The following is a 24357-nucleotide window of genomic DNA, read 5'->3' as shown; positions in this document are numbered from 1 at the left end:
TATTACTAAGAAGATAAAAAAGGCCCTTGTATTTCTTAGCTACTCCAATCGTCTGGTAAGTATCCATCTGCACAATGAGATAACTATTTTGATAAAAAACAATGAAGAAATTATTGGAATGTAACAATTTAGAAATAGAAATAAGATGAACAGAGAAATTGGGAACAAAAAGAGTATTATGAAAAATCAAATTGCCTAAAATGACAGTGCCAGAAAATTTAGCAGTAACAAAACTGTGATTTGGTAAACGTATCGAAATAGGAGTGTGTAAAGAATGAAAAAGAAATTTTGAAGAACATATATGATCAGTAGCGCCACTATCTATAATCCAAGAAGAAAAATTAAGTGAAGAAAAAGAACCTGATGACTGTGGAGTGCATTGATTAACACTGGCCTCCCTAGTAGTAGGAGATTGAGACTGTTTCAATAAACCAAGAATGGCGTCATACTGATCTTGAGAAAAAGTGCATTGAACTTGAGTTTTATTAGCGGAAGAATCATTGGAGGTGTGTGAAACACCATCAGTCAGGTTGGCAGAAGGTTTGGAGATGGCAGAATTAGGTTTGATGATGGGTTTATAACCTTGAGGAAGGCCATATTTGATCCAGCAATTATCAGAAGTGTGATTGGTTCTTTTGCAATGATCGCAATATTTGGAACGACCACCAAATTTAGTAAGGCGTCCGCGTCCACAACCAGAAAAAACACCACGATCGGTATTATAAGGCTTGTTCTAAGGGTCTTGAGAGTTGAAATTAGCCATGGAATCTTGTGGAAGTTGTGAGGAAGAATTGTGAAATTCTCGTTCTTATTGAAGGACCAAAGAAAAAGTTTTGGTAAGAGTCGACATGGGTTCCATTAGCATGATTTGAGAACGTACAGAAGAGAATTCATCGTTTAACCCACGTAGAAACTTGATTACAGAATCATCACTGCGTTCATGTTGAATCTTGATCAATAATCCACAATTACAAGGAGAATGACAGGTACAGACAAGAATGGTTTGATACAGAGAAAGCTCTTTCCAAATTATTTGAAGACGAGTATAATATTGAGATACAGTGGAATCACCTTGTTTGCAAGAGTGAAGAGCTTCTTGAAGATCAGCAATACGAAACTTATCACCATGAGAAAAACGTTGAAGGAGATCAGTCCAAATCTCGTAGGCAGATTCCATCCACATAACAGATTGTTTTATGGGAAGCGTCATGGATCGCGTCAGCCATGAAATCACCATCTTGTTGCAGCGTTTCCAGGCTTCGTGAAGGACATCATCAAAAGGAGGGCAAGAAATAGTACCAAGAACGAATTTTTCTTTATTCTTGGTTTCAAGAGCAAGGAGCATATCGTGTCGCCATTGTTGATAATTGTTGTCAGAAAGTGGAGGAGTGACAAGAACAAGAGCTGGGTTCTCACCGGGATGGAGAAACAGAGGATTAGCAGGATTATAAAGATAATCGGTCGTGGAATTGGAGAAAGCCATGAGAATAGAACAAAAGAGTATTTGTGCTCTGATACCATGTAAGTGATTAGAGAAACGAGAAAGAGAAAACCAGAAAGAACAAACTGAAATGAATTGTATTGAAAAATTACAGAAATTACAACAAAGCAAAGTATTTATACAGAAAAATAAAGAAACAACTAAGAAAAGTAAAACGCAGACCGAGCAGCTTCCTAGACCGATCGTCCGAGAGTAGAGACGATCGGTAGTGAGAAGACAACCGAACCTGTCGATCGGTATGACCGATCGTCCGAGAGTAGAGACGATCGGTAGTGAGAAGACGACAGGAACAGTAGTGAGAAGACAACAGAACCTGTCGATCGGTACGACCGATCGTCCGAGAGAAGAGCCGATCGGTAGTGACGATCGGTAAGGACGAAGAAGAAGAGATCTGTAAAGATCTCTATCACACTTAGAGACAGGGAAAAGTTTTTTCACTTGCATGACAATCCGACATGGAATTGCTGGGAACATCAATCCAAAATTTCCAAATCTTGATGCAAGTAATTAAAAAGCTTCCAAGGCTTGGCGAATGCGTCTTCACTCTTGAAGAGGTGTGATAATTTAAGCCACTATCTAAGCAAATTCATGAACTTTTGCTATGTAAAGGCATCATGTGTGGAGGGAAGACATACATAATCTAGAGAGAGGGGATCATGATAGGGAAAGGGCCAAAAAAATATAACAACTTGGCAAAGAGTAATAATGCAGCGGAAAATCAATCCCCCTTCTTGCGAGAATATGCGAGGAGCACCAAACAAATAGAATAAAAATGGAATCCAAAAGCATAGAGACACCAACAATTTTTAACGTGGAAAACCCCTCAATGCAAAAAATCACGAGTCGTCCCGACCAAAGAAAAATCCACTATGATCAATAATAGGATACAAAAGAGTCTCCAATCCAATAATAACACCATCTGGTGTGTTCAATAAGCCAATTTAAATAAGCACAAATGCTTACAAATGAGAACAAAGAAGATGAAAATTCTCCAAAACAGGGCTGTTGGTGCGAGACTGATTTCTCCCAATCTAGACCTCCGATTGATGATCCAAACGGTCAGGATGAAGAACCATATGTCTGGAACCTATTATCCAAAAATCAGCTCGATCAACGACTTCACAGCCACGAAAACACTAGTGCAGGTTAAGGGTTATGCGGGAATAGCTTTCTCTCTTCATTTTTCTCTCACTTGGTTTTTGCCTCTCTTCAAATAACTCTAATGTGCTCTACTAATCTGACTCATCTCTATTTAACCTAGTGAGACCTAATGGTCCACATTATTTAGGCCTATTCTCCACGTAGGAAGGGAGCCCAATAAGCGAACAGATCACACATTTTGGAAACTCTAGGAAGTTTCTGAAAGGCAGAGGTTACATAACTGATCTGATCAGACAACAATACTAGTTCCCCATGCTTTGAGAATTCAATTATGTTCAAATTGTCCTTGCTGATGCAGTATGAAAAATTCACATGTACCATGAAGGCATTTAACATGCGATATAAGACTTTTAGTTAATAAACACGTGTTAATGTTTGGTCTATAGTGACTGACAGACCCTATACATATTCAGTGATTATTTTTAACTTTTTGTCAAGCTCATGGGATAAGGTGACTTCCAAATTCAGAAAATCAGAGAATAAATTTGCATTTTTATCTGTTTCTTTTCAATATCATGTTTTACTTTTCTTCTTTCGAGTTTAGTGTGTGTTTGGTCTCAGAAACAAATACCTACATATGAAACACAATTCTTTAACTCAGCACACACCTATGATACTTCATTTTGTATCACATATCCGTATCCGATACTTTAGATACTTTACTTATATTTATAATTTTTTATTTTTTTGATAATGTTTAATACTTTTGATTTGTATTCACATAATAATAATAATCATATATTTATCATGTTTTTAAGAATTTTTATACATTTTTCAACATGTATATTAGATACATGTCCGTATCCAATTGACGTATTGTATCTGTGCATCATAGGTATACGCCCACATTAAACTACTCCAATATTAAGTTTGAAATGCAGCCTATTTGAGTATTATGCATGAACCATGAAAGAAAAGGGCAATATCCTAATGTTTCAAAAAAGTAGATAAACGTTTAATGTAAACACCTCTAATTTCTAAATACAGTGCAGGGAGCAACCAATCTCTTAAGGAATAAAAAAAAGGAAAAAATTCTATGGAAGCAACCAGTCTCCTAAAGAATAAAAAGAATCTGATAAGATTCATCCAGTCTCTTATGGAATAAAAAAGGGGCAAGATACGAGGGAGCAAATAAGCTCTTAAAATAGGGAAAATACTAGTTTGCAGATCTGATGAGAGTAATTATCGATGGAGTGAATAAATTCTCAAGTTTCGCTTACTTAGAAGTGATTTACAGTTTTTTGGGTACAAGATGAGATGTTTATCTCATGCATTTTTTATGCTCTAAACCATTTTTGGAAATAGAAATCAAGACAACAAACAACATTATTGCAATTCGCACGAGATGACATAGATGATACATCCGAAGATTTTCCAAAAGCAATGCAACAACGAAAATACATTAATTTTGTTCTGACAAAGCAAGTAATAAGAACAAAACATCGTTCAAAGTTGACCATTCACAATCTGGTCATCAACAACTTCTTTTAGGGGAGCTGAAAAGTTTATATCAAGAAACAATACTTTTGCTTGGTCAACAACAACCTCAAATCCATCTTTTGAAAGAACATTAAGCCATAGGCGGGAATGTTTTTACATTTCATATTCTAGAACGTTACAAACAATGAAAGGTGATATTAAGGTCACCATGCAACTTAGCAGTTCTTTTTAGAAGTCCAACATTATTTGGGCTTATAATAGGAGATATGACATTTAAGTCGATAATTAAAAATGTCTTGCTAAGGCTAAGGGGTTGTGTGATGATAAGCTCAAAATGGTAGACCCAAAACTAATCAAGATAAGTTGGTCATACATTTTCTTAGTCTTACAAGAGCTAAAGGCCGGAGGCTGTGTCATGATAGGCACAAAGTGATGGACCTAATATCGATTGGATGTTTTATAGGAGGGGAAGGTTTTGTTTATCGTTGACCAAGTGGTTACTGAAGGAACTAAAAGGTCAGGTAGTAAAGATGGGACATTAAGGACTGAAAAGAGGAGTAAAGAGAGTGTTAAAGGAGAGAAAACTCAAGAGACAGGGGAATGAAGATAAAGAGGACTTTGGAAGCAAAGGTTGGGAAAATCAAATCCGTAAATGCTCTAGCTGATTGGATTTTTACCTTTTGGCTAGAACAACCTGTCATATATTTTGTTTGTGATAACATCCATACAAATAAGTTTTTTTTATCAAGTTTATTAATTGATAATTTAGAATATATTTATTTGAGTTGTTGGTAACATTATTTATGTTCAATTTGAAATATTTTGTAATAACTTGTGTCAGATAGAGGAACTATACATATATTAGAAGCAGTTTGCATTAGTCAGTACTTGTCCACAATCACGTATTAAACCAATCCAAAACATGTTTGAAATGCAACTATCTAGCAGACATTATGCTAAGTGACAAGTCATTATTTGTGTATTGTTTATGACTGCTTGATGATGAACTATCACCAGCCATGCTTGTACTTGTAAAGAATCCAGGCAAGTTTGGCTGAGGCAGTGCAGATTCACCGCTTAGCATCATAACCACAGATGACATGTTTGGCCTATCTTCAGGATTTAGTTGCACGCACAGTAGTCCCACATGAATTGTTCTTAGAGCTTCAGACAAATGGACTGACTCTGTTATTGCTGCATCAACTACTTCAGAACATTTGCCTTCAGTAAACAGCCTCCACACCTGCATAAGTTTTCAAACCATTTGGTTATCAGCAGAAACATCTCAAAGGTGGTTAGATTTCAAGTTCATTCTTACATGTGCCAGTAGATTATCTTGATGACAGAATCCTTTATTTCTCTTCCCACTCACTATCTCCAATATCAGCACACCAAAGCTGAAAACATCTGACTTTGTTGAATAAGCTCCATCAATTATGTACTCTGGAGGAAGATAGCCACTACAATCACATGCACCAAAAGTCATTGTAAGACAGTGCCAAGCGATCATACTCATACTACATTGGTGTAATCAGACACTTACTAGGTTCCAACTACATGTTTTGTGGTTGCTTCGATTTCATTTCCTCCAAAGCTTCTAGCCAGTCCAAAGTCCGAGATTTTTGGGTTCATTTCGCTATCTAACAAAACATTCCCCGCTTTGAGGTCTCTATGAACTATTCTATGCCTTGAATCTTGATGAAGATAAAGAAGACCCCGTGCAACCCCGTTGATAATCAGCATGCGCCTTGGCCAATCTAGTAACATGCTCTTGTTTTCATCTGAGAAAAATGTGACCAAGCTTTAGATAGTGGTAGATCAGTTTCAGTAGTTTCTATATAGATAGATTATGGAATGATAAACTTAAGTGCAAAATAAATTAATATCTCTTCCTCATGCCATGATAAATAACTGGATTGGAAAATTTATTTCCTTTCTAGCATGATTTTCTTGTATGTATCTGTTTAATTGCAATAATTTTCAAGCTAAGAGAATCCAATTAAACAAATGAATATATAACCCCAAATGAATGAAACAATAAAAAAAGGTTTCTCTTGAAACAAACCAAATATGAAGGAATCCAAGCTTTTGTTGGGCATAAATTCATATACAAGCAATCTTTCTCCTGCTTGAAGGCAGTACCCTAGTAGCCTCACTAAATTCCTGTGCTGAAGCTTTGCAATATGCATAACTTCATTTTTGAACTCTGGAAGTCCTTGTTTGGAATTCATAGAGAGCCTCTTCACAGCTATTTCTCCTCCATCGGCCAGGATGCCCTGGAATTTGGGACAATGACAGATTAAGCTATGAATAGACTTCATTTTACTAAAACATGTTACAGAAAAATTTATATAACTTTAATAGTTCAGTTCATGTGTTCCAACATTTAATTTCGTTTTTCTAATATAGAGAATTGATTACAAAGTTCAATGACGTGATATATGAAATGTGATATATAACAAGCAGCGAATTAATAAAGGAAAAAGAGGCATAGAATCCGAAGTATAGTCATCAGCAGATCAGCTAAGCTCTGCAAGGTCTACTAGTCTGAATACTTTTGTCTTTGTTTTCTATTTTCATTTTTAATGTATAAAATATAATACTGCTTTGAATCTGTTATCTGTTTTCAAATATATTTGCATAACAAAAAGAAAAAAAAATATGTCTGCTGTCAAGATTTCCTATAAAATAGTTTTGAGAACAATAAATAAAGCAAAATAAAGAAACATGTTTTATTGTAATAAAAAATGGAAAACAGAAAATACTTTCTTAAAACAAATAGTTCCTAGATTTCTTCCAGAAAAAGACATTGCTAAAAGTCCCGTCTCTTATAATTATTTGACCATTATATTGGTACAACACTGCACAAAATGTAAAAAATTATTAAATATCATGCATTCTATGCTCGTGAAGACATTTTATCAATTAATTACCTTATAAACTGATCCAAAGCCACCTTCTCCTAGTTTGTTGTCAGGTGAAAAGTTGTTGGTTGCAGAAGTAATTGTAGACAACTCAAACATGGGTAACTCTAGATCTTTACTCTCGTGCTCATTTATTACATTCACGTCTGGTTCAAGATTACCTTCCATCTTTCCTGCAATATAGTAATTGGAATGTGTAAGGAATAAAGAAGTTGAATTGTAGAATATGCTGTCTTCTGTACTCTTTGTACCTTAATCTGCCTCACCCAAGTCTAAAACAGAGAAAAGCAAACTTAGTTTAAACAACTTTTTTATGCAGCTATTGACAACATTACTCACTTTATTGACTAGCATTAAAGTGCTTTAATGATTGTGAATAATGAGTTATTCTTGTTGAGATTAATACCAGTTAACCAAATCTCAAGGGAGAAAGATAAACTCAAAGACAGTTAAAATCTATAAGGTAACTAAGTAAAATATGCCTGCATGCACTGACTCAGAGCTTACATCATCACCTATAGAGGTGTTTCAAATTTGTGGATAAAGCAGCCTAAGTTTGCAGTAAAAAGAACATATAGAAGAATCAAGACACGTAATTTAAAATCATAAATAGGAACTACTTAACCACCTTTCTGCCGTGTCTTCAACCGTTTATAACGGGTGATGAAGGTTAAACATAGTATTAAAATTCCAATAAACAACACACAAATTATGAAAATACTCTTGTACTTCCGGATGTTGGATTTATGCAATTGCTTTCCTTCAGTAGCTTCTGTAAGAAAGAGATATTCCAAAACGGTAAGAGTGACAAGATGATAACAAAAGAAAGAAACAAGAAGGGATGTTCCACAATTGAGAGACAATATCATACCAAATTCTGAACTAGCCATCCTTACGTATACGTCTTCATCAACATCGGTCAATTTTCTTATGTCAACCAGATCATTAAACCAGAGTAAACACCCATTGGGCCCTTTACTCATATCCAATGCTGCATAAGCTTTACAGGAGCAGTTGTTCCTGCAAAAAGTCTTACAATCCTCAAGGCTCATATTTCTGGAAAACCAGGATCTCTCTGTGTCTGGTAATTTCAACCCTGGAACCGGCAAAAACTCATCTTCATGACAACTCAGTGAAGTTCTCCTGACACAACCACCATACAAGTCAGCCGTTTTGGGCACAAATCCATCCAAGCATTGACATGGAGGAATGTTGTCTATATTGCAGGTAGCATAGGCTCCACATTTGCCGTAGTAATCACAGTCATCCACCGGAATTCGTGCATGCAAGCTCCAATCTTTTCGTTCACTATCCCAAAAGGTCCCCAGAATACGTCCCTCTGTTGTTAGCACCATCCTATGTAAAAATGACTTGTTGGTATGCTCAAACATGAAATACAACTCCTCGTCGTTCGAAATAAAAGTAAATCTAGTATAATCACTTTGTTTCAACAGAGGTGCCCCACTGAACTGAACATCATTCCATGATCCAAAACGATATCTTTTAGTAGTTCCTTCTCTCAAAACAAACTGTGGATATCCAGTGATATCAAGTTGATAATTATATACACCATGAGATGGATCCTCAGAGCTATTCCATGATGACATGTATCGATTCAGACCTGTAACTAAATTTCTTCCAAACTTCTGTCCTGGCAAGAGTGTGTCCCCTGGATAATCAAAACTTTGCCACAGTAAATCCTTTGCCTCATCATTGCCGTTTCCATTCTGGACAATGAGATTTCCAGTATCCAAAAGTTTTGCCACCGGATGTCGTGCTGAGCCTGTTGTGTTGGAAGACCAGATGACACTCTTGTTGTGGTTGAGAAGAACAAGAACTCCGGTTTCATTGAGCTTCAAAACTCCTGATGAGTCATTAAGAGGGCTGTCTCTGTTGGCAACCCATACTACAGTCTGTGTTGGGATCTCATTATACCAAATTCCCACATAACGGTTCTTGGAATTACCTGGACTGAAGAATCCCAGTGCATAGGTTTTGCCAGGTGAAACAATGACTTGGCCATCACTGATAGATTGCAATACATTAATACTTTCTCTCACAGTGGTAGCAGCTATACTATTCAGCAAAGCAAGGCAGAACAGAAGCAAGGTAACTTTTTCCATTCAGGTGCTTATCCTTTTCTTCAATATTTCTGTTCCAGTAATCGCAATGCTTTTAATATATCAACAAACTGAGGTACAAAACCTGAAGCACTCCCTTAATGAGTTGATTTTTCAACTTGTGTGGTTCGTTAATGAGGCAGGTGTGCTCCATAAAGTCAATGATCTCAAAACAAGCTGGTTCCACACAGCAAACTGGCATTCTTCGAACTGAAAGCAACTTAGACATGTTTTTGGTGATGTGTACAAAAAGTGGTTGGTATCTATTTATGCATATACTATACATAAAGTTGAGGCACATGTATGCTGACTCTTTAATTAATGAATGAATAGACACAATGTACAGAATGAAGAGAGACTTAATGTTTGGTGGCCATTGCAAAGGAAATCATCATAATGTTAATCATCTTATCTGCCAACATTACAGTTATTGATGCGTCCAGCCAAACAACAGTGTGAAAACCATGCAGAAAAGGTTGAATTTGGACTACCTTCACCAACAATAACCGTTGCATTCAATGCAAGCTAAAACTTTTTAAACCCCCAACCATGATGATGATTTAAGCGCATTATTAGAATTTATCAAGCTAGCAAATTATACCTGTATTGATAGGTCATTTGAGAGGGATTTAGAAGGAAGATTCAATGATAATGAAACACCAATCAAACTCACGTAAAGGATCATACCACCTTCAATTCAATACTTTAAGACAATAAATTTGTGATTCTTCTTTTTTTATTTAGTTGTCAACTTTCACATTTTTATTCAATTTTAAACTTAGACTCAATTAAATTCTTAATAATCTTTCCATCAAATATAAGTCTCTTTCATATTCATACATTCTTGAGCGGAAAAATTTCTATCCACGAATATCTGAATAATAACTCATTCTTGTATCATTGCACAACCAAACATGTTTGTCTAAAACCCTAAAAACTTTTAATACGAGAGGCCATATTATATTCATTTTAGCCTGATCACTAAAATGATCCTTTGACTCTGTTACCACTAGGGTATTTTGACAAAGATTTATCAAAGAGATTAAAAAATAATGAGTCAAACTCACATGAAAGGTCATAGGTATGACAAAACATCCTATGATCAATGTGATTTTGTGAAAAAATTCTAATAAAAAATTTATTATTCTTTTACTCATGTTAACAACATGTCAATTGTTTGTCATGAATAAGATTCAAAGTCTCAAAAGAGAATTAAACAAGTCCTATGAAGGATTTGGTGTCCTACAAAAACAAATTATTGACATGAGAATTGTTCATGACAAGAAAGAATGAAAAATTTTGTGACTTTCCCAACCAAAATACGTTAAAAAGTATTATAAAAATTTAATATGAACAATTCAAAGTCGATTAGTACTTCACTTGTAGGTCACTTCAAGTTGAGCTCAAAGTAATGTCCTTCAAATGAAAAAGAAAAAGAAAAGATGCAAAAAATTTCATATTCATCCGCAATTTTATAGAATGTGGTGTATGTTATAAGGTCACACCATGCTTATGTTGTTGGTATTGTTAATTGTTTCTTTACAAATTTTGAAAAAGCTAATGGAAAAGCTATAAAGTGAATACTCAAGTATCTCATATATACTTCTAGAGTTTTTTGTTTATGCAAACCCTATGTTCATGTTGGGAATTCAAGTGTAAGTCCAAGTTCCACATTGGATAGAAATGAGAAAGTAGAACACTATATAAAGATGAAAGACCCATTAACTCATTGCCTTAAGGTTTTTGGTAGAGAGTGTTGTCAATCCTTTATGGGGTTGGACTCATATCTCATTAATGTTTGTATGTCATGTTGAACCTCCTCATTTTTAGACCCAAAAGTTTATTGATTACACAGAAGTAGACAAGACTAAGAATAGTATGGTTACTTGATGACTTTTTTTTAGGGAGTGGTCTTAGGCATTTGAAAATACAAAAATGTATTGTTTTTGTATTAAATATAGGCAAAATTGTTGTTATAAAAGGTGCTAAGGAAATACTTTGGACGTGAAAATTTCTGTAAAAAATAAGAATGTTACAAGAAAATATGTTATGAATTGTGATAGTCAAAAGTATAATTTATCTCAACACTTAATCTTTTATTTAAAGTCAAAGCATATTGAAATTCAACATCATAAAATACAAGATATATTCTTAAGGTTTTGGTCGATCAAGAAGTTAGTTAAATATTATTTTTTGGGATGTCTTTGTCGGTCTTAGAATTTCCAAAGAGACATAAAACCTTTCAACGGTGTTATAGTAGGATTCTTAAAAAGTAGGAAGAGTGCAAGGACATAATGAGTTAAGAAGGATGTTTGGGGATAATGAATGACAAAAGCACTACTAATAAGATATATAGGAGTCATGCACTTTCATCATATAATATTTTATAGGAAGATCCTTGGGCTTATCAACTCTGTGTTTAAAAATGAAATATCCAACATATTAATATTTGATTGCAGTCATAATCGAGATTGCCACGTATTGCCACATAACTACGAAAGTTCAAAACATACAAGAAGCGTATACATGTCACAATCCAATCAGATGGTGAATATATTTAATTTGTATACAACGAAAGTAGATAATGAGAAATTTAACATCCTCCATAATTAGTTAATTTAATAATGATCATAATGAAAAACAATAAAAGATGTTTACTAATTTCACCAATTTAAACACCACATAAGACTCATATTTGTTATCCAATATTGTATGAAATACATTATACTTGGATAAATGATAATTTAAAATTAAATAAAATTTAAATATTTTATACATAATTGGTTTTTATTTTGATTACTCAATATATATATATATATATATATATATATATATATATATTTACTTTTAATTTATACTGAATAAAAAAAATCTATATATATTAAGTTGAAAGAGTTCCATATAAACTGGAATATTTATTAGTTTTGTTTTATCAATCTAACATAATACATTGTCATTTTATGAAAAATAAATTAAAATATCAGAAAAAATATAAAAATATTTTATGGATCACAATGACGAAATAAAAATACGTATATTTTAAATACTTCCATTAAAATCTTATAATTTATTACATATTTAATTTAAAAAACATTAAATAATTAAAACAAATATATCGTATGACATGACGTAGACCTTAAACTCATATATCGTAAAATTTCCTTCGTTGACGCAGCCGCAGTCAACAGTCAAAGGAGACCAGAACTTAAAAGGAGAAAAAGAAGTAAATGCTAACAAGAGCCACTGCCAGGATATGAGTTAAAACTTTTAAAATCATATTTGTTAAACCATTAAAGTACATAGAATGAATTTTTTAAATGATTTTTAGTGTGTTTCTATTTAATTTTTAATTTCTTAGCTAGCTTCCTAAAATCACTAGTTAACAAGACAAAAAAAACTTAGAAAACTCTTTCTTTTACTTGAGTGGTTTCTTTCTTCTAGACACCAACATATAAAAATACTCATGCTAAAGTTAATATAAAAAAGAAAATAGCTAGCTCAATTTTATTTAATATTATTATTTAAAAATAAATTTAAACTCGAATTTAAACATATCTAGTATAAAATAATTTCCCAATTTGAAGAATATATTTTTATAAAATAAACAAATTAAATTAACTAACAATCTTAATAAAAATGAATTAGAAAATTCATTTACATTTAAGTTTAAAACAGTTATAAAGTTTATTAAAACCTCCTAACTTTAATAAATATAAACTGTTATTTAATAATTATTTTGTAATTTAAAAAATTTATTCAAATGAGAGATTTTCTATTAATCAATTAAGTCTTGATAACATTTATATACAAAAAAAAAGTGAGACCATGAAATTATGAAAGTGCATTATTTTTCTATAATAATAGTAGAAGTACTATTTGTAGTGGGACGGTTCTACCCTTCTGTTAACTTCCACGAAAGTCCACTCCAAAGTAAACCGTGTGTGTTTGTGTGTCTGACCGAGTTTGTTCCTCTCTGTTGCTTAGTTGTCTTCGATGTATCTATCTATGCCTTCTCCTTCTCGGAAGATCCCATTCCACATTCCTCTCTCTTCCCTTCTTCATCTTTATATACTATCATGTTCCCTTCATCATCCTCATTATCTCATCAATTCATCAATTTCCATTGTTTCTCTCTTTCATCATTGATCTTTGTTCTCTCTTTTTACTCACCCAACTCCAATTCACCGCTATGGCAGCACAAAACTCCCAAACCCAGTTCCAAGATTGTTTGCCTGTGATGGCCAACAAGCTTGGTGGGGACGGCCTAATCGATGAACTATGCAATGGCTTCAATCTTTTGAAGGATTCAGAAAAAGGGGTTATCACCTTTGACAGCCTCAAGAGAAATTCTGCCCTTCTTGGCCTTCAGGGCCTCAGTGATGAGGATCTTCGCTCGATGCTTGTAGAAGGTGACTTTGACGGTGATGGGGCGCTCAATCAGTTGGAGTTCTGTGTTTTGATGTTCAGACTCAGTCCTGAACTCATGGAAGGCTCAAAGTTGTGGTTGGAGCAGGTCCTTCAACAAGAACTCAAAGATTACTTCTAATTTTTTTCCCCTTTTAATTCATTTTTCATTTTGGGCAATTTCCCATATACTTTTGTAAGGAAATGAAAGAGAAAATGAAATGGCAGAAGTGCTTCATTTGATACTTCCCGTATATTTATCAGTTTTTCAATTATTATGCACAGATGCTGGTTAACCTCTCTTATGCTTCTTTAAAAAAATTCAATCTTTTTTGTTTTTTGTTCTGAAAAATTGATGATTGAATTCTGCCGTCTTATCCCTGCCTTGAACAGACTCTATTCTGAACGAGTTGTGAATTAGTCCAAATTGTCGGCTGCCTAAAAAGGGTTAAACTTAATTGGCTTAGAAAAGCTAATAAAGTCGTGAAGACTTGGATGAATTAAAGCACCAAGATGCAAGTCTTTTTCCACTCGTCATTACTCAATATTCAACTTTAGGTGAAATATCGTTTTCAAAACTATGTATGGTGCAGAGGAATCAAAAGAGAGTGTGTGAACTCTAGCTAATCAAATAGACCCTTGCTTGACCACAAGTTTGAGGGCATAGACTTGACAAGTTTTTGGAGCATGTTTCATGCATTAGCTTCTGGAAGTTGCACAGATGTGTTTACCTGATAAGCCGTTGCTTTCTTGAAGAAACTATTGCTTTCGCCTTCAAGCATGAATGCAAGGAAGCATAGAGACAATATCACGAATCTAGGAAAGAGGAAAAAGTGTCAAATTTCTGTGTCATGGATATTGATTTTCACCTTAAGCTAGTTACACTACAAGGTTACCTACTTGCAAGGTTTTAAGGAACATCCACTACTGCTTAGCTACAATTTTAGGAGCTCTTTTACCCAAAAGACTAATTCATTACCTGGTACTTAATGGTATCAGTCCCACATATTTTAAGTTTTCGTTCCAACTACAACTTAATCAGTCTATAAGTAACTTTTCTCCTAATTCAACTCTTCAAAAAGCTATCAATTATTATAACTCAAATACAAAAAAGAGAGTTGAATACAAAACGTTTGTTCATTCATTGTAATATCTAATATCAGCATAAAACAACCTTAGACATTCGCCATTGATGAGACACGAGGACCAACAAAAGAGGTAACCTTATATTCATGTCTACCTAATACAGGTCAAACTTGTCCAAAGAAAAATTTGACACAAACTTCAGAAAATGTGTTTGTATTCACGTTTGTTTCGGTTTCAACGTAATACTATATTTTTGAGAGACGTTTTCTCCAGCTAAGAAACTTATAAACCTAATCACTAATAGGAAAAAAAGAAGTTTGGCCATGCCAGAAATTGAGGAATTTAGTATCAGCCGTTACCGATTTCATGTTCTTTTTTTTTCACTCAACGCCAGCAGTTACAGAAATCCAACGTTAAAACCGTGAGCTTCATGGTGTAACTCTTATTCTCCTCTTTGCTGTCCGGACACAGAAAAGCTCTGGTTCAGTGAAAGCACAGAGCTTCGAGAGTGTCAAGCGATGAAAAAAGTTCTTCTAATGTTTGTTCTTACTATGATTCTACTGTTCTTTTTCTGCACCTCCACTGCAAATGACTCTATATCCCAATTTAAATCACTTTCTGTAGGCAATACATTGGTTTCTGAAGAGGGTACTTTTGAATTGGGTTTCTTCCGTCCAGGACGTGCTGCAGATCTTTACTTGGGGATATGGTACAAGTCAATACCTGTGAAGACTGTTGTGTGGGTTGCCAACAGAGCCAAGCCAGTAAAAGGCAACTCAAGTGTGTTGCATATTAACAGTGAGGGAAATCTTGAGCTTGTCAACCATAATGGGGTTGTGGCTTGGTCAGCAAACTCCACAAAGAAGGTTCAGAATCCCATTGTCCAGCTGTTAAATTCTGGAAATTTGGTAGTGAGAGATGAAGGAGACCAAGATCCTGAAAGCTACTTGTGGCAAAGCTTTGATTACCCTTCTGATACACTTTTACCAGGAATGAAGCTGGGATGGGACTTAAGAACCGGCCTTGAGCGGCGTGTATCTGCTTGGAAGAATTGGGATGATCCATCACCAGGTGATTTCAGTTGGGGTATCTCTCTCGAAGGATTTCCTCAAGTGATGATGTGGAAGGGGTCAAAGGTGTTTTACCGTGGTGGTCATTGGAATGGTCTTGGATTCAGTGGTGCCCCAGAATTGAAGGCAAATCCAGTTTTTAAGTTCAAGTTTGTTTCCAACGAGAATGAGGTGTACTACACCTACAGCCTCACGAATGAGTCTATCATTTCAAGGATTGTTATGAACCAATCTATTTCCACTCGCCAAAGGTACATATGGATTGAAGATGCTCAAGCTTGGAGGATTTATGCATCTGTACCGAGAGATAACTGTGATTCCTACAATATCTGTGGACCAAATGGGAATTGCGTAATTGGTGATTCTCCAGTGTGCCAGTGTTTAAGTGGATTTAAACCAAGATTTCCGAGGCAGTGGGACATGATGGACTGGACTCAAGGATGTTTTCTCTCTGAAGAATGGAACTGTGAGGAAAGGAGGAAACATGGGTTTGTTAAATTCAGTCAGCTGAAAGCTCCAGATACTTCAAATTCTTGGGTCAATGAGAGTATGAGTCTCACTGAGTGCAGGGATAAATGCTTGGAGAATTGTTCCTGTAAAGCTTATGCAAATACAGATGTTAGAGAAGGAGGTAAGGGCTGTTTGATGTGGTTTGGTGATCTCAGGGATATCAGAGAATTTTCTGCTGGTGGTTGGGATTTATATATTAGAACTAAAATTTTAGAATCAGGTAAGGTCTTGACTTAATCTCTCACAGGATATAGTATATTTACTTTACTGAACTTGCTCTGCTTTTGTCACAATTTTAATAGTTTTCAATGATTCAGAATTTACTCTGGTCTCTCAATTCTATATAAATCATGAAGGTGAGAAAAAAAACTATAGCACGAAGGTGGTGGCAGTAGTCCTCACAACAGTCGCAGTCGTTGCAGCCATTCTGGTTTTGTACCAATTTGGAAAGAGAATGAAAAAGTTCAGAGGTAGCTTCCTTACTCTTGTATTTATTTCAAGGACTTGCCAGTCATATACACAACAAGAATATCAATTTTTCTTTTATATTTTAATTAATGCATTTAAAATTTTATATACTATTATTATTATTTGGTGGCCCGGGTGTTAAAGCCATGCATGACATTTTCTTCACCTCTTTGATTATATTTACAACCAAATCACAATGCACAGGTTTGGCTAGTCAAACTCTACTAAACCTTTCTATGCAAGAGCCTACAAGAGTTTAAACATCCCCTCACAACACAGAAAGAAACATATATTTTCAATTCTATCAATGGAGTAAAAAAATATGGATAATTTGCCGGTTCTGAATTTAACGGAATATTATCTTTACAGCTTGTGAATCAAGTAATTCCTTGATAGTAGATAATAATAAAGATGAGGAAGAGCTTGAGCTTCCTTTCTTTGATCAAGCTGCAATCACCAAAGCAACTAATGGCTTCTCAATTAACAATAAGCTTGGAGAAGGTGGATTTGGGACAGTATATATGGTAATTATGCAGTATACTTCCCTGATTCAACATAAAATCCCAGAATTCATCTTATTAACCATATTAATATGTGGCCTATGTGTGTGACACTATAGGGTACCCTAGCAGATGGGCAGGAAATTGCTGTGAAAAGACTCTCACAAAGTTCTGGACAAGGGTTTAATGAATTTAAGAATGAGGTCATATTGATAGCCAAACTGCAGCATCGGAACCTAGTTAAGCTTGTTGGTTGTTGCATTGAAGGAGAGGAGAAGATGCTTATCTATGAATACATGCCCAACAAAAGCCTTGACTCCTTTATATTTGGTTCTAATCTCTCGACTTCTTTTTCAATTTAATTTTCATTTTCTTCTAGAATTTTTCCTCCTCCAGTTTCTCTTTCACAAAACTCTTTCCTGTTATATTTTCAAATATTTCTTTAAGTTTCCAGTGAATGAGTTAGCAATGTTATTAATCTGGCAGATCAGGCAAAGGCTAAAATTTTAGATTGGTCTAAACGCTTCAATATTATTTGTGGAGTTGCGCGAGGACTTCTGTATCTTCATCAAGATTCCAGATTGAGAATTATACACAGAGATCTCAAAGCAAGTAATGTTCTACTTGATCATGAGTTCAACCCAAAAATATCTGATTTTGGCATGGCTAGAACTTTTGGGGGAGATCAGATTGAAGGAAATACAAAAAGGGTGGTTGGAACATAGTAAGTGAATATCTCAACATAATTTGCAATCTGCATCTACCACTACACAGTGTTGTTCTGAACTTCTAAACCATACTTTTAATGATTTTGTTCAGTGGTTACATGGCACCTGAATATGCCATTTATGGTCTATTCTCAGTGAAATCTGATGTCTTCAGCTTTGGTGTACTAATGCTAGAGATAGTAAGTGGAAAGAAGAACAGAGGTTTTTCACATTCAAATAATAGTATTAACCTTATTGGACAAGTAAGTGTGAAACTAAAAAGGACATGTTTCTTTTTTTCTTTACAAGTAATAAATATTGGTAATGACATGTCTGTTACACTGTTTAGGCATGGAGATTTTGGAAAGAAAGCAGACCTCTGGACTTACTTGATTCATGCATGGAGAATTCATCTGTTCTGTCAGGAGCATTGCGTTGTATCCATATCAGTCTTTTATGTGTTCAACAGTTTCCTGAGGATAGGCCAAGTATGTCCACTGTGGTAGTGATGCTGAGCAGTGAGAGTTCCCTACCTCAACCTAAGGAGCCTGGTTTCCTTATGGAGAAGGAGAAAATTTTTCTTGGAGCAGAGTCCTCTACCAAGCACCTGTTTTCTTCTACCAATGATATAAGTCTTACCATGTTAGAGCCTCGCTAGTGCACTATTTGCCTCATATATTTTTAGGGAAGACAGTAACTATGCTAATAAATTGACTAATTTATACTTGGATAATAGGAAATATTTTAATGGAACACTTAATCTGTTATCAATTCAGATATTTTTTTCATGACAGATATCAACTTCCTATCTCTAAAAAATTTTAGCCTGTTTAGGAAGTTTGGTTGTAATTTTTGTTCATGGGTTTGGTTTGACCTTCTGGTTTATTTTGTTCTTTTAATAATCTTTTTCATCTGATAGTAAATGATAGATGTATATTGGAATATCAACATATCTAAGATGCCAAAGTATATAATGATGGCTAGCATAACCTTTTTAAAGAAAAAAAAAATGTAAGAAAAACTAGTAAGAATTGATAAGAACGTGGATTCAAATGACTAATTAACACTTCCTATAAAACCGGCATGTAAAAGTAATTTGTTTGGCGTCACTGAAAACTTAAATGACAAGAAACTTGGTGAAAATAACAACATTTGATGAATTTGACAGATTTTTAGTCAAAGTAGATTTCTAAACCTTTTAAATTACAAGTGGAGTTACTCTAAAGATTCTATCTTCACAATATGCAACAATGGGAATTATACATAAAGATCATAAAAGAGATAACGTTTTAATGAATTGAAATAAAAGACTTAAGCTTCATCAATATTTAATGGTGAAATTGAATTAAAAGTAGAATACATGGTTCGCAGTAAGTATTTTATCGGTCGTGTGAAGTTTATTAAATATTACACATTGATTAAATGGAAAATTAAATATTTTTCTTCCAATGGTTATGTGCCCTCCAATATGCATATTCTTAACCAAATCTTATGTATGTACCTGTGGCATCTTATCATTAATGGACATAGTACAGGAAGTTATAATTAACTAGACATTAAATGGCATACTAATGAAATTCATAGAACACCATATTTATTGCATCCAACCATCATCATCAACAGCTGCATTGATAGCATAATGACGAGGTTTAAGGTACACATAGGTAGTACAAACATACACACAATACTAAACTTTACAGACAAAGACAAACTCAAACTCCTGGTGCGGATCGAAGATGGACTAAAGAACAACTTCTGTCTGATAGGCAGTGTCCACAGCTAAATTGGGTACCCATAAAATTTCTTTGGTGCCAAGGAAATGGCAAACAGGGTTAGTTCCAGGATCAACTCCCATAATTTGATGAAGCATTTGATGATTCATGCCTGAAGTATCTGAGTGGCAAATAGCAAGTGCCTGAGTTTGGGTTCCATCAGCAGCCACAAGTGAAACCATGAAAGCTGATGTTCCGCAGACTTCATGACAGTAAAACACCACCGTTTGGAAATTGAGCCCATGACACATCACTGCTTTGTCTCCAAGATTTTGCACTCCTTCCAGTGTATTGCTCTTGCTTATTCACAAAGGAACTTGACAGTACTTGTTTTTTCCCTTTGAAATGGCAAAAACGATTAATGTTCCCAAAGATTTTGCAAAAAACTTGTGTTCTCCCTCTATAGATTCTCTCTTGATGCATAGCTCATCAAAAGTATATCCTTCTTTATCAGTGTCTTTAACTTTCCTTAACCATGCGAGTAAAGTCATAGGTTGCTTAAAGAGCCCGTTGCTGAACTGTACGTTCATGGTTTTGCCAGGGTGAAGGTCATGCTCATAGAAAAAGGTTTTCGGGTACTCTGTATCATCAATTTTAGTAGGGTGATCTTGGATTTTAACACCTGTCATAATAATATAAAAATATAATTTTTTTCTCTTCTAGTCTATTTCACAAAACAATAATCAGTCAGTTCTTACATGCTTTAAACAAGGCTCATGAAACTCTGGAATCAGTAACCTAGAGTTGAGAATTCATGATTATGCAACCAACCTGAAGTGATAGGCTTTAGAAACTCTTGAAGAGCAGTGGGAATGGGAGTGTTTGGCCAAACAGCAGTGGGATTGGGGATGGCTTTCTCCTCCCAGAGCAAGCTGCCACAACATGCATGCATTCTCTCGTAATTAACTCTCGCGTCTTAATGAACAATATCATTTCACAGTCTTGATTACCATGTTTAAGTTAACATGAATGAAAAACTAGTAAGAATTGATAAGAACGTGAAAGTTTTCAAATCAAACACTTTATAGTCCTAATTAACACTTAAGCAAAGAGAACAGAAATGGAGATCACTAAATAACGAAATTCCATTTTTGCGAGGGAGACCGGAAAATTTGTGATCCAAACTCTTCCCCATTATGACATATATAATGACTTTTGGATTGTTTGCAGATCAGAAAGACTAGATTTAAATTTTACAGAGTTATTAATAATATTAACATTAAAAATATAGTTATATATAAATATAATTTTATAGCATTTAGATAATGACCATATAAAATTTCATATTTTCTATATACAATTATTAAACAATATTACATTAATAGTTATAATAACCATAATTCTTAAAAATTATATATTGAACAAGAGTTAATAAAATGGTAATAAGTTTAAATAATTTTAAAACACTATCAATTAAATATAATATCATAACTTCATATATAACATCAGAAAACATAGTTTTATACTGTCTTAAAATTATACATAAAAGTTCAAATAAAATATCAATTATAATATAATAATTGAATTTAAATTTCAAGAAAAATTATTAATGTCCTTAACAATAACAAGTTTGTTGTAAGATAAAAGAATGAAATAACAAATTATTATAAAATAGTTGGCGCAGGGAAGAGGAACTAAGGAAGCTACATGCATTGGCTGAGTCATCGTTAGATGAAGATGTGTCGTTGTCAGGCTTCAATAGATGGCTACCAACCTTTGTTAGGAGAGGTCTACACTCATTCGTCGGTGCATATATATATATATATATATATATATATATATATATATATATATATATATATATATATATATATATATATATATATATATATATATATATATATATATAATTTGTTAACTTATGTAAATTTTTAAAATGTATTAAGTTCAAAAAATATTCTTATACATTATAGTTTTTAAATTTTAAGATTAAAAGTATTTAAATAATTTCTAATTTTATTTTAAATTAAAAATTAAAATTATTAAAAATATGTTTTATTTATAAATAAAAAAAATTTTATCAACTAAATTTTGATACACTTGATTACCTAAATTAATAAATATATATATATATATATAATACAAATAGAAAAAAATAGGTTGTTATGATAAATTTGAAAAAAAAAATAACGTATGCAGATAGAAGTGAATTTATAAACATTAAAACTGGAGATTAAAATTTGTCTTTTGACTTATAATGTAAAAATAAATCAGCAATTCAACTATAGTATTATATGAATATCTGCAAAACAAAATTTAAAGTTATGATATATTAATTAATATTAACTACTAATTTTATAGGAATAAAGATTAAGTAATTTAATTATTTCATTAGTATTAAGTATTTGACTTTTTTTTTAAAACACAAAAGCTTTTGGATTATCTAAAACATAAAACATTTAATCTAACATATTTAATAAAAAACACTTTAAACCATAAATTTGGGCCATGTAACTTCCTCTGTCCCTATCTCTACCTGTATAGGAATAGGTTGTATACGGCCAACATTTTAAAAAAGTGAAACCAAACAAAACACTTCATAAAATGGAAAAATTAATTAAATCAATTAGTAAAATTACTCACTTCTTTTAAATAATAACCTTTTAGAGAATGTATAATTTCCCTTCACCATTTTTTTAATGATAAATGATTCATGTAGCCATAATTTGAAATCAACCATCATCGTACTAAAATGAGTAAATTTATATAAAAGGGGATTTCATTAATATTAAGCAAATCTTGAAAGCTTGAAATTTAAACATAGACATAATAAATTGTTTCATTCTAATCTATTTAACTACTATTAACAACTAATATTTAAAATAAAAAATCTTAACAAATTACCTCCATAACAAGTCTTTTCACCACATTTTCATAATTTGTAGGTTCGTAAATTTGTTAAAGCATCATCATTTTGTGCACACCATAACAAAAAAGAAACAAATGAAAATGAATAAAAAACTTACCTCTTTTACAATGGACAAAGCATCACTTATGCTTTCGCAAGTACCTTGTTTAAATGTTCCACATTCACTTTGTGGATTGCCAAAACTTGAAAATTTTATATTTAAAATGGGATGTCCATGACAGGATAATTCCAAACTCTTGTTCTCATGAGTGTTTCCACAAGCCGACCCAACAACAACGGTTTGAAAATTCACCAATGATGGATTGTCACCAATTTCCACAAACAAAACTAATGTGTTCACATCGTCTTGAATAAAAGATCGATGAACATGATACCTAGATTAATCCAAACAATGATTGTTAGATACATTATTGTTAAGTTTATAGAAAAAGAGATTTATAAAATCTGATTCCAACCAAATAAATGAATAAAAATTCATAATCTTTGGCACTACAAGATTTATTGTATAAAAATCAGTTGCATAGTGCTCCATCTGATGACTATCGCTAGAGAAATGTTGTTGATCTAATATTTTTTCGATATATGGCCTTCTCTATGCAGGAGTGTTTGTCTTAATCATTGTTTTTTGTCCCTTATGACTTCAATGGGTCCTTTTTACAACGATGACGCCATTGAACAATAACTTCAAAAAAAACATCAAAACAACAAATGTCATAACAAAAATGACATTTTCTTAATGGCAACCACTTAATGCTCGACCATGGATGATATTTTCTCAAAATGAGAGTTATTGGGTCCTATGAAATCCATGAATCCATCGAGCCTTGTAGTTAACTTATCAAATTGTGACTCGATTAAGTCAATCATTGGTGCCTTGTGCTTTGAACCACGTGAAGATGATGTGCCCCCAGATGGGACGAAAGGCACAAACCGAGTAGCCCCTAGACTATACTTGTTCATAAGCATAGGGGATGGTGGAGTTGGGCCATTATACACTTGAAACACAAGTTCTTCGAGCATATATTTCATTTGCTCGTTGAGATCAACCTGTAAACAAACTTCTTGCCAAAGACGACGTGCTTGACAAGCTGTCCGCACTTAAATCCCAATAGCCTAATTAACGGCCTAAAGCTTGAAAATTAGATCGTAATGTCTAATGGTAGTAACCCTCCACCTAGCCGCAATAGGATTTTCTTGAAATGCAAGGCAGAACCAAGTCATAAATAACCAATTGCTTAACATTTGAATAATAAATCAAATTCTATTGGGTCATCACAAACTTCATCCTTCACTTCAAATTTTTTAGATGTTGCATTCCATGCAAATACACTAAGTGAGCCAAACAAGTCATGAACCTCGCGCCACTTATCCTTCAATACTTTCTACCTATTTTTGACGTTATTTTTTATAACTGCAATATACCCAAACTGATGAAGATTGTCGACCATATTATTATATGCATGGGTTGTCTAGCTGCAATATACCCGAACTACAATACACATACCTCTTGAAGACTTTTGAAGCAAGGAATATAACATAATACCAAGGATCTACCACACCAGAAGCACCACAAATTCAGAGAACCACAATGAAAGTCATACATAACCTCCAATCCGCGAAATATCCTCCAACAAGGGACTAACGAAGCCAACAAACAACCACGAGATGATACCAACCAACCAACCACCAAATCTTTAGCTAGAACCACCACACCAAACTGTCAAATTACCACCCATAACCAAATACAAAACCAATTAACTTCCACCAACGACAAACACAACTTTAAGAACTACATAAATTACAACATATCATACAAGAAATAATC

The 24357-nt window shown here is 33.7% G+C and overlaps 3 protein-coding genes and 1 pseudogene across 5 annotated transcripts; 2 read left to right on the top strand and 2 right to left on the bottom strand.

Moving 5' to 3' along the window:
- Positions 1–4921: 4921 nt before the first annotated feature.
- On the bottom strand, positions 4922–9219 carry LOC108333314 (G-type lectin S-receptor-like serine/threonine-protein kinase At4g27290). Of its 2 annotated transcripts, none has more exons than XM_052871046.1 (7): positions 7898–9219; positions 7748–7798; positions 7036–7199; positions 6168–6378; positions 5646–5883; positions 5421–5562; positions 4922–5345 (listed from the first exon to the last, which is right to left on the bottom strand). In XM_052871046.1, the coding sequence occupies exons 1-7, from the start codon at positions 9147–9149 to the stop codon at positions 5040–5042; spliced, it is 2364 nt and encodes a 787-aa protein (XP_052727006.1). In that variant the 5' UTR covers positions 9150–9219; the 3' UTR covers positions 4922–5039. The 2 variants fall into 2 exon arrangements, with proteins under 2 accessions (XP_052727006.1, XP_017424210.1); XM_017568721.2 differs by having other exon boundaries at positions 4923–5345; positions 7655–7798.
- A 3899-nt stretch (positions 9220–13118) lies between these two features.
- Positions 13119–13795, top strand: LOC108333879 (calcium-binding protein KRP1). Its single transcript, XM_017569357.2, has one exon. The coding sequence runs from the start codon at positions 13336–13338 to the stop codon at positions 13690–13692; it is 357 nt and encodes a 118-aa protein (XP_017424846.1). The 5' UTR covers positions 13119–13335; the 3' UTR covers positions 13693–13795.
- A 126-nt stretch (positions 13796–13921) lies between these two features.
- Positions 13922–18679, top strand: LOC108333877 (G-type lectin S-receptor-like serine/threonine-protein kinase At4g27290). 2 transcript variants are annotated; one of them, XM_017569355.2, is made up of 7 exons: positions 13922–16436; positions 16573–16686; positions 17054–17208; positions 17304–17514; positions 17671–17908; positions 18004–18154; positions 18241–18679. In XM_017569355.2, the coding sequence occupies exons 1-7, from the start codon at positions 15155–15157 to the stop codon at positions 18547–18549; spliced, it is 2460 nt and encodes an 819-aa protein (XP_017424844.1). In that variant the 5' UTR covers positions 13922–15154; the 3' UTR covers positions 18550–18679. The 2 variants fall into 2 exon arrangements, with proteins under 2 accessions (XP_017424844.1, XP_017424842.1); XM_017569353.2 differs by having other exon boundaries at positions 16534–16686.
- A 784-nt stretch (positions 18680–19463) lies between these two features.
- On the bottom strand, positions 19464–20758 carry LOC108333878 (unknown seed protein USP-like; annotated as a pseudogene).
- Between the last annotated feature and the right edge of the window lie 3599 nt (positions 20759–24357).

The sequence above is a fragment of the Vigna angularis genome, chromosome 11 (genome assembly GCF_016808095.1).
Source record: "Vigna angularis cultivar LongXiaoDou No.4 chromosome 11, ASM1680809v1, whole genome shotgun sequence".
Classification (NCBI taxonomy): domain Eukaryota; kingdom Viridiplantae; phylum Streptophyta; class Magnoliopsida; order Fabales; family Fabaceae; genus Vigna; species Vigna angularis.
Note: the sequence above shows the minus strand (reverse complement) of the source record. Positions and strands in the feature narration are given on the sequence as shown.

Bases quoted from the DNA above. Each gene is read 5' to 3' on its own strand.
- LOC108333879 (XM_017569357.2), top strand. From the start codon at position 13,336: ATGGCAGCACAAAACTCCCAAACCCAGTTCCAAGATTGTTTGCCTGTG.
- LOC108333314 (XM_017568721.2), bottom strand. From the start codon at position 9,149: ATGGAAAAAGTTACCTTGCTTCTGTTCTGCCTTGCTTTGCTGAATAGT. The intron at 7,200-7,654 runs GTGGTTAAGTAG...ACTATATTGCAG, and splicing joins GTTGAAGACACGGCAGAAAG to GAAAGATGGAAGGTAATCTT. The intron at 5,346-5,420 runs GTAAGAATGAAC...AAACTTATGCAG, and splicing joins AAGATAATCTACTGGCACAT to GTGTGGAGGCTGTTTACTGA.
- LOC108333877 (XM_017569353.2), top strand. From the start codon at position 15,155: ATGAAAAAAGTTCTTCTAATGTTTGTTCTTACTATGATTCTACTGTTC. The intron at 17,209-17,303 runs GTAATTATGCAG...GTGACACTATAG, and splicing joins GATTTGGGACAGTATATATG to GGTACCCTAGCAGATGGGCA. The intron at 17,909-18,003 runs GTAAGTGAATAT...GATTTTGTTCAG, and splicing joins AAAAGGGTGGTTGGAACATA to TGGTTACATGGCACCTGAAT.